Source organism: Protopterus annectens, chromosome 12.part0 (assembly GCF_019279795.1).
Source record: "Protopterus annectens isolate FY-2018-M chromosome 12.part0, PAN1.0, whole genome shotgun sequence".
Taxonomy (NCBI): domain Eukaryota; kingdom Metazoa; phylum Chordata; order Ceratodontiformes; family Protopteridae; genus Protopterus; species Protopterus annectens.
Window position 1 is genome coordinate 1,552,194,136 of NC_056746.1, and position 15,643 is coordinate 1,552,209,778.

Here is a 15,643-nt window from a genome sequence, read left to right on the forward strand (position 1 = left end):
CCTAGCCAGTTATCCTCTGTGAGATTCAAACCCTGTACCTTGTGTTTGTAAGGCAAACACCTTAACCATTAGGCCACCCTCTACGCATCTCTTTTTTCCTTCTTGATGTCACCCTTGAAAATCTTCCTTTACCCTATTTGCCTCACAAGATATATGAAGAATAGTGTAGTCACCAATGCTTGTTTTATGCATACTACATAAGCTATTCTGATCAATCTATCTGCCTAAAGTGTACTATATAATTATATATGTGTATGGCGTATCTGTCGTCTCTGTTCAATTCTTAATATAGTGAATACCTTTGCCATGAATCAAAGCTGATTTCAATAACTTTTAACCATATAAGTGTATGATGTCCCAATTGATTCTCCTTATTAATACTCTTTTTGTAACTCTACTACAGTTTTGGTAACTCTTGTTAAACAAATTTATGTTTTCTTGTATAATGTTATGGAGCTTTTCTCCCCAGGCCTTCACTGAAAATGGGCTCATTTCAGCCCACTGGACTTTCCCAGTCAACAAAAGCAAATAAATAAATAAATAGATCATGGCTGGGCTTTTAAAAACCTTAAGGCCAATAACCTAGTAACCTCCTATGATCCTATGATCTTATGATATCTATCACAGAGCATTGCATTTTCACATATTGCCAGTCTCGTGTGAATACCTGTGAAATGGCTTGACAAACATGCCCATGCCATCAGTACACCTGTAAGTAATTCATACAGATAAAACTGTAAAAGGGTTTGCTTCAGATTTTCTTAAATGCAATCCAGCATATGCAGCATGCAGCTGACAAAAATCAAGCATACCTTCTGAAGTTCTCTAATCATCTGTACAGATATATCCCAAAGAAATAGAGTTTGTGCAGTCTTCCCAACATATACAACTCTCCTCAACATCAATTTAGCTAATTACACATTTGCCATTTTATAATGGTGTAGATTATTAATGGATTGCATTTGTCTTTGTCTGTGTTTCATAGATGCTAATTACAGCATAAGCAGCTAAATTGCATTCTAGTCAACCAATCTGGTGGAGCTATTCAACCAGCTATAAATCATCCATGTAGACTCCGTTCATGTTTTTCCTGCAGATTTCAAAACTTTTGGAGGACAGACACAGAAAGTCTACACAGACAGACTGTTAGCAGCTGCTGCTCCTTTAATCCATTTGAGTGTGCTAGAGGCTGAAGCCAATGCTGTTGCTGCAGCAATAGGCTTAGGCCAAGAAGGAAAAGAGTTTTCAGGTCACATTTAACTTATTACAACCTACATGATGTAGAAATTGTAGAGCATTACAGGGTGGAAGGAGACTGACTACAGGAACTCTGCAAACTCTGCCACCCCTCAAGAGCCAGAGACAACCAAGGGGAACCTATCCCAGTGGAAACTAAGGTCTGTGTAGTCCTTAGAATTATAGGTACAGGTACCTTTTAGAGACCAACAAAGGAGATGCTGGGGGTGTCACAGGCATCAGCATCCAGGAACCCCACCAATTTCTGGATGCTATGCTCCAAAAGCCAGTGGGCATATATATATATATATATATATATATATATATATATATATATATATATATATATATTGCCTGTATTTCTGAGGACAGGACCAGAAATATGCAACAGCTCTATCAGGCAGCATACTACCCTAAAGTACTGGGTGCCATAGGTTGCAGTAATGTAGAAATTAAGGCACCACCTGGGGAACAGGGTAGGCTCTACATTAACAGAAAGGGCTACCACTCTATCAACTGCCAAGTTGTGTGTAAAGCAAAGGGAATCGTCTTGAACATGTGTGCTGGCAACCCTGGCAGTTGCCACAATTCACATATCTGGCACACCTCCCAGCTGTATCAGTTGTTTGTTAGTGGGGATATACCACAGGGTCATTTACTGGAGAATGCAGGCTATGCACTGGACCGTGGCTGATGACATCCAACAGAAATGCACGAACACCCACTGAAGAACACCATAATGAGGTACACGCTCAAACCAGAAATGTCATGGATCATCTGGACTGCTGAAGTCACAGTTCCAGTGCCTGGATACATCTGCGGGAGCCCTGCAGTACAATCCACAGAGATATACAGAAATCTTCACAGTATGTGCCATGCTACACAACATAATCCTGAGGAAGCAGCTGCAGCAGAATCAGCAAGTGGACGGGGCAGCCACAGGTAGATGAGGAGTCAGAGGGGGAACACCCAGCTGACACAGAGTCAGCCCTGGACTAATACCATGGTGACTGCTGCATTTACAAGGTAAGTCCTGAACCTGGAGTGCATTATTTAATAATATTATGGCATATCCTTGTATTTCATCACTTGTTACAGTAAGCAAGTAAAAGTGGGAGATTTGTACAGACATTATCATAACGTGACAACAGAGACTTATTTGACTTATGTGTGTCCATTAGTAAGTGGGAGGCCTCAGGCATCAAAGATTCACACAGTCATACCTCTCAAAAGTACTGATGAGCACTACATGCTCCAGTTTAGCACCATACATTTGTAATGGAAAATCATTGACGAGAGAAGTTATAAAATAGTGATACACAATGCAGCTTCTGACTTCACAACCATCACAAAAACAAACAATAGGTATGATGCAAAACAAGGAGAGAAAAAAGAGCAACATATCCTTGTTTGTGCCATAACAGCAACTCACTTTTGCTACCCCCAAAAAGAACAGTCCATTCTTGTTTGTGCCATAACAATAACTCATCTTTGCTCCCCCCAAAAGAACAGTCCATTCTTGCTTGTGGCATAACAGTATCTCACCTCTCCTTCTCCCAAAAGAACTGTCTATGCTTGTATGTGCCATAACAGTAATTCATCTTTGTTTCTCCCCTCAGCAGAAAAGTTGTACCCTTGTATGTGCTATAACAGTAACTCACCTTTCCCCCCACAAAAGTGCAGTCTATGCTTGTTTGTGTCATCCAACCTGCCCTTCAGTTGTTGTCAAATGGATATCATATTATTGACAGTTAATATCCTCGCACATTTTAAGACCAGTGGTATAGCATGGATTACAGACTGTATGTCTCAGAGTACTGGTCAGATAACTGATGAATGACCGGGAAATACAGAAGGTAAGACAGAGCTGTGCATTTGCTATCAATAATCATAACAGGTGCGTGATCAGTAAGTGCACTAATTCCAAATATAATAATAAATGTGGAAATAGTTTATGGTTTGATATCAGTGTACATTCTGTTGCATTTGGTTGTCTGAAAAATGACTTTAGTTCTTTGTTGCAAAGCCATTTGTGTGGCAAAGAGGAAATAAGGCACCCATCCTGTCTGAAGATGTATTAAATTGAAAGTTGAAATCCATACCTATGTAGACAACTCTTGTGTACTAACACTTTTCTACTGTGTATGTCATAGATTGCTTTTCCTCATTTCAACTATTTCTCCCTTTTTTATTTTTTTTTATTTTATTTTATTTTTTTATACTAAATAATACTAAAAACCTGACAGAGAAAAAACAATTTGCCACAAATGAAGAACCAGTTGGATGTTAATGAAACAGGACCTGTGAACTGTGCAGTGTTTACTTGCATTTCCAACCCTGACATTCTTACATGTAACACTTTGTAAGTCTAACCTGACACACCCACCTGATGTAAGCATTCACAATTGCTATCCCATAAACATAAACAATGAGAAAGTGCCTGCACTATGTTTGCATCTCTACACAAATCCAGTTTTTTTGGGATTCAGTAATTCTAATGAATTCAGGCCTCATTTGTATCTTCACAGTGCTGATAGCCCTGAATTTACACTGTTGGCAACCATGTAGGGAAACTGAAGGGAAGTGGAATGATGAACACAGAAGGGAGGATATTACATTGGGATAAATCTGCAGAGTAATATTGATTTTTAGGTGGATATGCTTGCATTTCATCAGCTATATATTGCATATGCTGAAATGTAACTATGAATTGTCTTAATGTTTTTTATATTTATTTTGATTAGCACACACTTACATTTCAGGGTCGGGAAGCAAAGCTGCATTTCTCTTCTGGCACAAGATTTAATGGAGTAAATCAAAATGCATTAAGTAACAGAAATATCTCAAAAAATAACTCAAAATAAAAAAATAAATAAAGATACTCTTCCAAGTAATTCCATTGATCGTATAGTACTAGTAGCAATGGTGTATGTCACAAATTAAATAAAAATAACATTTTTGGATCTGAATTAAAAATAACTTATTATACAAATAGTGGATCAGTCTCTCAAGTCCAGAAGTAAGGACCTGTGTCAAAAGCCTTGGAATATATATGAAAGGCATAATATGTGAGGAAAAAAAGCTGCAAATGTTAACAATCCTAACATGTTGTGGCATGCTAACTGCACCAGAATGGCACCAGAACTGTGAGAAGTTTTAGCTAAAAAACATTCTGTAAAGTCAAATTTGTAAACAAAAAGTAAATACTAATTCTGTCCATGTAGACTCCTTTCCATGGCTGTATTCTCAAAGTTTTGTAATACATATGGAACACCAGCATGAAATCTACATGGCTGCTTTCAACATTGTTGAATTGTTCCACGGGTTTATTAGCATGCTATTCAGCTGCTTATATGCAGCAGTTAGCATGCCGTACTATATCACTTGTTTCTGCAGAGGTGTGCACCTCTACACGGCACTTACTTAATTTAAATTTTCCCTTGACCATGTGCAGATCACTCAGCAACACAAACATGGTGAAAAACCACTGTGTAGGCTGTATTGACTCCCCCTGTTAGTCTAGCAGGGATCTTTGCAGTCTGTGGCATGGAGTACTAACAAAGACAGTAATGCAAACATAGTTTTACCCAATTATAGTATAATGTGCCAATGAATAAAGGGTTATAAAGAAGCTGTTCTACTATGGGGGGGGGGGGTCCTCCAGCTATGTGCTTGCCAAAGAGCAGGCCAGTATTTTAATTCACAGTTGAAAAATTTAAAAGCTTCACTATAATCAGTTCAGGCAGGAAAAAATATAGTACCCCTATTTATATTAGTTTAATTTTGTAGGCTACACGACATAGTTGATTTAAAAGTATCCTCAGACCACTTTTCCATGGGGTACTGCTTTGGCAAAGTAGAGATAGAAATGCCACACTAATTAGTTTAAATATTTGAAGCACTTCTTTTATGTTTTTTGTGAGATAGTTTACTCAGGTGTGATTATAAAGGGTAGTATACTGTGTAGAAAGAGAAAAATAGGAGTCAGCAACAGAGGCATCTTAACAGTGAAGTTTAGAACTGCCTGGCTATCCTAATATGCAAAAAAAGGATAGATTTGAAAAGTTGTGGACTAAGTTGAAGTAAGGAGATGCAAAAGGGATAGTAAAGGTAGAGGAGGTTTAAACAGTTGTCAGACGTGGCAAAACCATATATCAGTTAGGGGAGAAGCAGCAACACAAACAGTAAAATCCGAGCAGTCAAATATCTTGACACAATGTAAATGGCAGCTCGACCCAAAAGACTTTAGCAGGTAATTTAAAATGATACAATGTAGCCCTACTCTAGCATAGTATATATTAGTACACAACAACCATGGAATATTCAAAAAGTAAAGCAATTGTAGGAAACGCTAACTAAAGCTCTTCCAATCTGGCAATAATAATGGTTTGTGTGAGCAAAACCACATGGCATAGAATGGTGGCTCTAACAGACACACTCAATCAGATAAATTATAATGAGGCAATGTAATACATCACAATCAGAAGTACATTTCAGGAGCAGGGCAGTAGTAAGACACAAAACACTAAAATTGTCTCAGTCTATCACTGACTATGGTCTGTAGGAGCAATCTATATTGAAACAGGTATAAATATAGACATATTACATTAGAGTTATGCAGACAGTATAATATTGTAAACATAAGATGCTATCTCAGGAACGTAGACTCAAACAACTTTTCCATTTAGAAAGTGTTTTACAAGTAATAGCATGAGAAAACAGGAACATTTTAATAACAGCCACCTCAATTTAACTTACTACCTGGGGGTACGTGCAGCTCAAATGGGATCCTGACAGGGAGATTCTATTCCTCTGGGAGCGAGTTAGAACAAAAAAACTCATTAATTTGTGTTACAAGTTTTAAATGATGCAAAGGATTATGGGACAGTGTGGGCTATGGTTGGTGAGGGTTAAGGCAATTCAGGGGGTGGGGTGACTCAATATAGTGGGGGGGGAAGCACAATAACAAAAATCTGTAATAGCTTAAGGAAAGTATGTATTTTCCAAAGCAAAGAAATCTTTCAATGCTGTCCCTAGTTAAGTGTTGCTATATTTATTTATTTACAAGTTGTGATTTTATAAAAGAAAATACAAACTGAGTCTAGTTGGGATCTACACCAGTTTGTGGCATGGAATACTAGTAGAGACAGTAATGGAAAAAGAGTTTCAGCCAATTAAAGTACAACATGTCAATGAAAAAAGTGTTATAAAGAAGCTGCACTATGTGTGTGTGTGTGTGTGTGTGTGTGTGTGTGTGTGTGTGTGTGTGTGTGTGTGTGTGTGTGTGTGAGTGTGTGCATGTGTGTGGGGGGTGCTTGTCAGAGAGCAGGCCAGTATTTTAATTCACAGTTAAAAAATTGAAAAGCTTCACTATAATCAGTCCAAGCAGGAAAAAAATAGTATCCCTACTTATATTGGTTCAATTCTGTAGGCTACGTGATATAGTTGATTTAAAAGTATCCTCTGACCACCTTTCCATTGGGTGCTGCTGTGGCTAAGTGGAGATAGAAATGTTGTGCAAATTAGTTTAACAATTTGATGCACTTCTTTTATGTATTTTGTGAAATAGTTTCCTCAGGTGTGATTATAAAGGACAGTAAGCTGTGTGGAGTGAGGAAAAATAGGAGTCAGCAACAGAGGCACTTAACAGTAAAGTTTATAACTGCCTGGCTATCCTAATGTGCCAGAAAATGACACATTAGAAAAGATGTGAAGTGGAAGTAGGGAAATATAAGATGCAAAGGGCTAGTAAAGTTAGAGGAAGTTTAAACAGTTGTCAGGCAAGCGACAAAACCATATATCAGGGGGCGAAACAGCAACACAAACAGTAAAATTTGAATTGTCAAATATCTTGACACAATGTAAATATGTCAGGTCAACCCAAAAGACTTATAAAATTATACAATATAGCCCTACTCTAGCACAGTATATATCAGTGCAGGACTACCTTGGAATATTCAAAAAGCACAGCAATTATAGGAAACGCTAACTAAAGCTCAGCAAATCTGACAATAACAATAGCTTGTGTGAGCAAAACCACATGGCATAGAACAGTATCTCTAACAGACACACTCAAAAAGATAAATTATAATGAGGCAATGTAATACATCATAATTAGAACTGTATTTCAGGAGCAGGGCAGTAGCAAGACACAAAACACTTAAATTGTCTCAGTGTAGCAGTGACTATTGTCTGTAGGAGCACTCTACATTGAATCATGTATAAATGCAGGCATATTGCATTAAATAGAGTTATGCAGATAGTATAGTATAGTAAAAACCGGAGGCCTTCTCAGATACATAAACGCAACATTTCCTCTTAGAAAGTGTTTTACAGGTAATAGCAAGAGAAGACATGAACATTTTAATAATAGCAACCTGGATTTCGCTTATTACCTGAGTGTGCATGCAGGTCAAGGGGGATCCCGAGAGACAAAATCTTTTCTGCTGGGTTGAATTAGAAAAGAAAACTCATTATTTTGTGTTACATTTTTTAAATGACAAAGTATTTTGGGACAGTGTAGGTTATGGCTGGCATGGGAAAGTTTGTAGTAGTTATAGCATTTCAGGGGCAGGTTGACTCACAATAGTGGGGGAAGCACAAGAAAATCAATCAGTAATAGCTGAAGATAACTATGTATTTTTCAAAGCAAAGCAATATTTCAGTGCTGTCCCTTGTTAAGTGTTGCTGTATTTATTTATTTATTAACAAGTTGTGATTTTATAAAAGAAAATATAAACTTAGTCTAGCAAGGCTCTAAACCAGTTTGTTGAACAGAATACTAGTAGAGACAGTAACTGATAAATAGTTTTTGGCCAATTATAGTATAAATTGCCAATGAATAAAGGGCTATAAAGAAGCCATGCTTCTATGGAGAAAGTGTTTCTCAAGCTGCAGGCTTACCAGAGAGCAGGTGAGTATTTTAATTTACAGTTAAAAAATTGAAGAGCTTCACTATAGTCAATCCAAGCAGGAAAAAATATAGTACTTCTACTTATATTGATATAATTCTGTAGGCTACACTATGTAGTTAATTTAAAAGTATCCTAGGACCACTGTTCCATTGGGTGCTGCTCTGGCCAAGTGGAGATAGAAATGCTGTGCTGATTAGTTGAAAGATTTGAAACACTTCTTTTATGTTTTTTGTGAAATAGTTTCCTCAGATGTGAATAAAAGGGCGGTAGACAGTGTGTGCCTGCATGCAGCTGGATGTGGATCTTGAAAGGAAGAATTTATTCTCCTGCCCAAATTAGAAAAGAAGATACATGCTTAAATATGAGTGCCCAATGATTTTTGTACTTCATTAGTACAGTCTGTTTGTACCAGCTGTCTGTACACCAACCAAGGCAGTAAAATACCGGACTTGATCTTTACCAGTATGGGGCAACTCTGCTCCAAACCAGCTGCAACCTCCTTTCTGGTAATCGGCCTGCAGGCCAGTCACATTCATATTAAGACTAAAACATGAAGAATCCTCCAATACCTTGGTATTCAAAGATTATGAAAAAGCTAATATACTAAAACTGAGTGATGGTCTTAATAAATTCAAAAGCCCCTTCCGTCTTGATTATCGCACTGCTTGTGCAGAATCCTTTACTGGCAAATTCAATGTTTTTGTAGATAGTTCCTTAGACTTATCTGTCCCCTCAAAAACAAATACAATGCCAAATTCTAAAATAAAATTGTGTGGTAGAACCCTAATAGAAACAGTCCACTTTCATTTTTTCTGATGAAGTCCAGTAAGGACAAAAGCACTTAGCAAATAATAAAGTGGTTGGCTGCAATCCTGATGGTTTATTTACTGTTTCTTGGTTTTTATCTACTGGTTGTTAGTTGAATGGAGGGTGGAAGCAGTCATTCTCTTGCAGAAAGGTGGGGCTTCAGTAAACCAAGGGTAATTAAAGATTCATAAGCCTGACCTCATCTGTGAGGCTATTGAATGGATAATTAAGGAACTAATAAATTGGGATATACGTAACCTACAGACTCTTGACTCATCCCAGTTTGGAGTCATCATGGGCTAGTCCTGACAAATTAACTTGGCTAATATCCTCCAAAAAGTTACTGAGGCAATGTATGTTGTCAAATCAGTGCACAATACCTATCTGGACCTTGCAAATATGTTTGATGCATCCTGCTATCAAGCATCATAGATAAACTCTCCTAGCTAAATGTAAACCCCTATGTAACTCATTAGATAGCACTGTGAATTACAAACAGAACACAGGCTGTAAGGACGGGTGGCTTTACCTCCTCCAAAATACCTGTCACTAGTATAGTACCCCAAGGCTCTGTCTGTGGGATGCTCCTCTTTGGCATTTACTTCTCACATGTCAAAACTAATGTTAAGGATTTGTGGCTGACCAATTTTGCAGATGACTGCAAAATTGGTGACATTATAAATTCTCCAGAGTTTACCGGGATTCTACAAGTGGACCTGTCCCAAACAAATAGTTGGTGTCAAAATCATGGACTAAAACTAAATGCCAAAAAATGTACAATTGTATTCTTCTGCAAGCATGACTCCCCATGTATGTATCACATTGGCGACAATCCCTGAAAATTGATTCCACAGTTTGAGATCTGGGAACCTATGCCGACAGTGAATTGTCCTTTGATCCCCACATCCACTGTTGTAAGGAAGTCTTTTTTCAGTGCACAACTTATAATTAAAGGTATGGTGTCCAGATCCAGGGACACAATTGTTCTACTGTACACAGCACTCATTAGGCCAGTTATTGAATAAAATGCCCCTTTACTAAGAACCTGGCCAAATACTTGTCACAACTAGAATACCCACAATGCCTTTTCACTAAAAAAATGAAGGGCCTAAATCATTAACACTCTGTAAACTTCTTCAAAGTCTCACCTCTCTTCTCGATATCAAACAGGCTATAGAGTTGACATCTGCCTTCTATACATAACCTAAACAGAATTATGTATTCATGGCTTATACCAAAACAAATTTTTTATAGTCTTTATTTTAAAACTCAGTATGGATCCTATTGTAACTATTATCTGTTAACTATCATTAATTTGTACATGTAAATATTTGCAACAGCTCTTGTTCAGATATGTATATTTCCTGCAATCCATGCAAGCTATATATCACAAAGATCATTACAAAATAATAATCTCACCCTTGAATTAGATTATTTTTAAGAACAGTAAACACAATAATGCCTTCCTTGGGTTTCTTTGCCACTGTTTTAGCACTTTGGAGCAGGGGGCATATGTTCCGTGCTAGAGCTTTCATGCACAACTACTTTTGGATATTTATAAGATGCAGCACAACCATTGCATCAAGTTGCAGGAAGCAGAGCAGCCATTAGCACTTACTGGCAAAGAAAGTGTGGTTCATAGCCACCAATATCCTGTATACATGCTTGCTTCCTCCATTGTTTGTTTAGTTAATTATTTATACACTGATCCACATGGACCTTTTTTCAGATTAAGCCTGGAGAACTGTCTATAAAACTGGCTCATAGTCACGCAGTAGGTAAATGGAGGCTGAGTGAATCAAACTCTGGACTAAAGGAAGCAGCACAGTAACTGCTCCCATCCTTAATCCAGTTTGCTAAATGACAGACTAATTCAGTGCCACTGTAGATAACCAAGGGTTATAACAAAGAAACATGCAGGCATATTGCATAACACATAATAAGGCATTATCGTTAAAACTACAGGATGCCTACAAAACAGGATAGTAATTAAGGAAGTAATCTGTAGACTCTCAAGGCTTGCAGCTCATGGTTTGGCTCTCATAATTTTCCTTTGTGTATTTTGTAACTCTGACAAAGTTAGGAACCATCTGGTCTCTTGGTCCAAATTCTATAAATCTGCATGTGCTTCATTTCCTGAAAAGAAAATTAATCTGGGAGCCCGAACATTGGTTAGCAAGGGGATGACATTATATTCAAAAGTCAATTCTTCTTTTATGAAATGAAGGCTGAAAGCTATTGAACTACATTCAGGATCCCCATAGGAAAGTCAAAAATCAGCATGTAGTTATCTGGTTAATGACAATTTCATTGAAGCTTATTTGCTAGGGAGAAGTCAACTTAACCAAGCTTTCAGACTTTGTAAGCTAGCTTTTCTTGAAATTTAGCAATATCATTGTTAACTATAATTAAGAGTGAGGTATGTGGTGTCATACTTTGTCCATTGCTTGTGGAACAAAGACTCACATGAAAAATGTTATTCTCCAAGAACTCCATTTGACTGTCTGGTTACAAACAGACAGTCTGCACTGAATTAGCACTCGCCAACCATACTATAGTCCTGAAGATTACACCACAAAGAGCCTTCCTGGATAACAGTGCTTGTATTATATTACATGCAGTGAAACAAGTTTACATGATAACAAGATTACCTTTGTTCCTGTAAGGAAATAATTGCTCACTCCTTTGTACCCCACAAGAAAAAAATAAACTCTATAAAGAAATGCCAGTTGGATGGGTGCAGACCATGAGGGAGGACTTCTGATGTTATCAATAAGGTAAAAAATATGAGCGGAAGAAGTTTAGAAAGGTGAAGAGTTAAATACATGATGGTCAACAGGGGTGAGGCAAAAAGTCAGGCAAACAAAAAAGTTTATTAACTAGACCAAGGCTGAAAATCATCCTTATAAAATGATACTAAACTTAGTATTTTATGCTTTCTTAATTAACTTTAATATAAATTGTTCTTTTCTTTGGGCAGGTTGTTGGTGTGAAGGATAAAAGGATGGGCGAAGAGGTCTGTGCATGTCTGCGTCTGAATGAAGGTCAGGTAGTCACGACCGATGAGATCAAGTCAGTCTGCAAAGGGCAGGTTAGTAATCTTTTTTACCTACACCTAGGAAAATTAAGATCTTTTGTACATGAAATGAGTAGAGTGACAAGATGACAGTTTGTGACACCAACACAGTTATCTACCACTACACAGTAAGGGACAGGATCACAAAGTTAGCTGTCAATCGTATGACCTATTGGCCTTTAAAAAACTGGATCACTTTAACCCCCATGTTGATATATTTTACCTCCCATAAAAGTATCAAGATTATTTTTGAAGGAAACCAATGACCAACTTCTTCCATTTAAAACAGGAAGCATATTCCTTAACCTTGGATGGTGCTGTGTTATGTATTGGTCATTTCTTTTTTTTATTATTGATATTTATTTTTATTATTAGATTCTCAGATCTGCTGTAAGCACCCCCAGTAGTGACATGTTTCAGGTATAGATTTTCAAATGAAACCAGATCAGATATCGCATTACAGATCAGACAAAGGTCACCTCATAGCAACCTATAAGAAACAGAATATAATGAGAATCTTGATATCTTTCCATTTAAGAATCATCGTACATTCTACAATTCTTTCAGCAGGCTTGACAAAAGACTACAGAATGCAACAATAATTCTGAACCATGGCACATACAATTCTATCATAATCCCATGGAGTTTCTAGGCGTGCTCCTTAGAATTAGATGGGCTACTGAGCATGCTTTTCTGACTGTGGTAGATACACAATAGTGAACATTTATATTGTTTCCTACCTTCAACCCAACCTGTGTACTTATGGTGTCATTTTTTTATGATTTAACCATTAATTCTGTAATCATTATTATGTTATTTTTGCCAAAGGCTGAGTCTACATTTACTGACATTAAAGATAAGGTCATCACTACTGCATCAAGTGTGTATTTTTGAAAATTATGCTGAAGATGTTTTACTGAAGTAGTAATGACTGTTACAACTAGGAACTATTCTAAAGTAAACAACATCCTATTAAGTGACAGTTTGTCAAAATTCAATGCCCCACCTAACCCAGAGTTCACAACAGCCTATGCGGAATTATTCACAGAAACACTGTACAAATGTAAATGGCTGCATAACAGCTGCTATACCTACAGACTCTGGACCCGTCCCAGTTTGGTTTTGTCAAAGAAAGGTCATGCTGACTAAGATAACCTGCAGTGGTTGGAGGCCCTCCAGGAACAGGAGGCCCCCAGCGACCGCAGGGTTCACTGGTGCCTAAAGCCGGCTATAACAGGAGAGGAATGCAGAAAGTCAGATGTAGTGGATTTTGCAAAAAGGATGGATATGGATGTGGTAAATACATATTTTAAAAAGAGGAAGGAGCATAGGGTGATGTACAAGAGTGGCGGATGATGCACACAGGTGGATTATATCCTATGTAGGAGGACCAGTCTTAAGGAGACTGGACACTGTAAACTGGTGACAGGGGAAAGTGTAGTTAGGCAGCATAGAATGGCAGTCTGTAGGATGATGTTGGTGATCAAGAAAAGGAGGATGAGTGTGAGGGCAGTGTCAAGGATCAAATGGTAGAAGTTGAAAAAGGGGTGACTGTGATGTGGAATTCAGGGAATAGTTAAGAGAGACACTGGGTTGCAATGAAGAGTTACTGAATAGGTGGGTAACTACAGCAGAGCTGGTAAGGGAGACAGTGATAAAGGTGCTTGGTGTGACATCTGGACACATTGGAAGGAGGACAAGGAGACCTGGTGGTGGAATGAGGAAGTACAGGATAGTATAAAGAGAAAGAGGCTGGCGAAGAAGTGGGATTGTCAGTGAGATGAAGTAAGTAGACAGGAGTATAAGGAGATGAGGCATATGACAAAGAGAGAGGTGCTGAAGGCTAAGGTTAAGGCATATGGAGAGTTGTATGAAAGGTTGGACACTAAGGAGGGAGAAAAGGACCTGTACTGATTGGCTATACAGAGGGACTGAGCTGAGAAAGATGTGCAGAAGGTAAAGCTGATAAAGGATAATGACAGAAGGTACCCACAAGTGAGGAGAGTGTGTTGAGCAGATGGAAAGAGCACTTTGAGGGGCTGATGAATGAAAAGAATGAGAGATAGTAGGTTGGAAGATGTGGAGATAGTGAATCAGGAAGTGCATGGATTAGCAAGGAGAAAGTAAGGACAGCTATGAAGACGATGACAAATGGAAAGGCTGTTGGTCCAGCTGTGGAAGCATGGAGGTGTTTAGGAGAGATGGCAGTGTAGTTTTTAACCAGATTGTTTACTGAAATCTTGGACAGTGAGAGGATGCCTGAGGAGTGGAGAAGTAGTGTTTTGGTACTGATTTTTAAGGATAAGGGTGATGTGCAGAGCTGTAGTAACTACAGAGGGATTAAATTGATCAGTCACAGCATGAAGTTATGGAAAAGAGTAGTGGAAGCTAGGTTAAGAAGGGAGGTGATGATTAGTGAGCAGCAGTGTGGTTTCACACAAGGAAAGAGCACTACAGATGCGATGTTTGCTCTGAAAGTGTTGATGGAGAAGTAGAGGGAAGGTCAGAAGGAATTGCATTGTGTCTTTGTTGACTTATAGAAAGCATATGACAGGGTGCCTAAAGAGGAGTTGTGGTATTGTATGAGGAAGTCGGGAGTGGCAGAGAAGTATGTAAAAATGATACAGGATATGTACGAGGATAGTGTGACAGTGATGAAGTCTGAAGTAGGAGTGATGGATGTGTTTAAGGTGGAGGTGGGATTACATCAAGGATCAGCTCTGAGCCCTTTCTTATTTGCAATGGCGATGGACAGGTTGACAGACGAGATCAGACAGGAGTTCCAGTGGACTTTGATGTTTGTGGATGACATTGTGATATGTAGTGAGAGTAAGGAACAGGTTGAGGAGACCCTGGAGAGGTGGGGATATGCTCTTGAGAGGAGAAGAATGAAGGTCAGCAGGACTAAGACAGAATATATGTGTGTGAATGAGAGGGAAGATAGAGGAATCATAAGGTTGCAGGGACTAGAGTTGGTGAAGGTGGATGAGTTTAAATAATTGGGATCAACAATTTAGAGTAATAGTGAGTGTGGAAGAGAAGTGAAGAAGAGAGTACAGGCAGAGTGGAGTGGGTGGAGAAGATTGTCAGGAGTGATTGTGACAGACGAGTACCAGTAAGAGTGAAAGGGAAGGTCTACAAGAGGGTAGTGAGACCAGCTATTTTATATAGGTTGGAGATGGTGGCATTGACAAAAAAGGCAGGAGTTAGGGCTGAAGGTAGCAGAGGTAAAGATGTTAATATTTGCATTGGGTGTAATGAGTTTGGATAGGATTAGTAATCAGTAAATTAGAGGGTCAGCTCAGGTTGGACAGTTTGGAGTCAATGCCAGAAAGGTGCGATTGCATTGATTTGGACATGTGGTGAAGAGGGATGCTGCATATATTGGGAAAATGATGCTAAGGATGGAGCTGCCAGGTAAGAGGAAAAGAGGAAGGCATAAGCTCTCCTTTGCCTGCATACCCAGCACCCTATAGAAATATTTAGGGGAAAGCATCAGGTCACAGAGGCTTACCGTTCTTTTTCTTCTTCTTTTGTGTTATTCCATTTCCCACATACATTTGTCAGCATTCAATACCTTCTTTGCAGCTTTCTGTAAAACCATTTTCTT

The 15,643-nt window shown here is 38.4% G+C and overlaps 1 protein-coding gene across 1 annotated transcript in view; it reads left to right on the plus strand.

Moving 5' to 3' along the window:
• LOC122817288 (medium-chain acyl-CoA ligase ACSF2, mitochondrial-like) overlaps positions 1 to 15,643 on the plus strand; it is a 1,483,010-nt gene that overhangs the window by 1,369,040 nt on the left and 98,327 nt on the right. Inside the window, exon 14 of the mRNA XM_044090514.1 lies at positions 11,938 to 12,048. Coding sequence (XP_043946449.1) covers positions 11,938 to 12,048 — 111 coding nt within the window. The remainder of the gene's footprint in view (positions 1 to 11,937; positions 12,049 to 15,643) is intronic.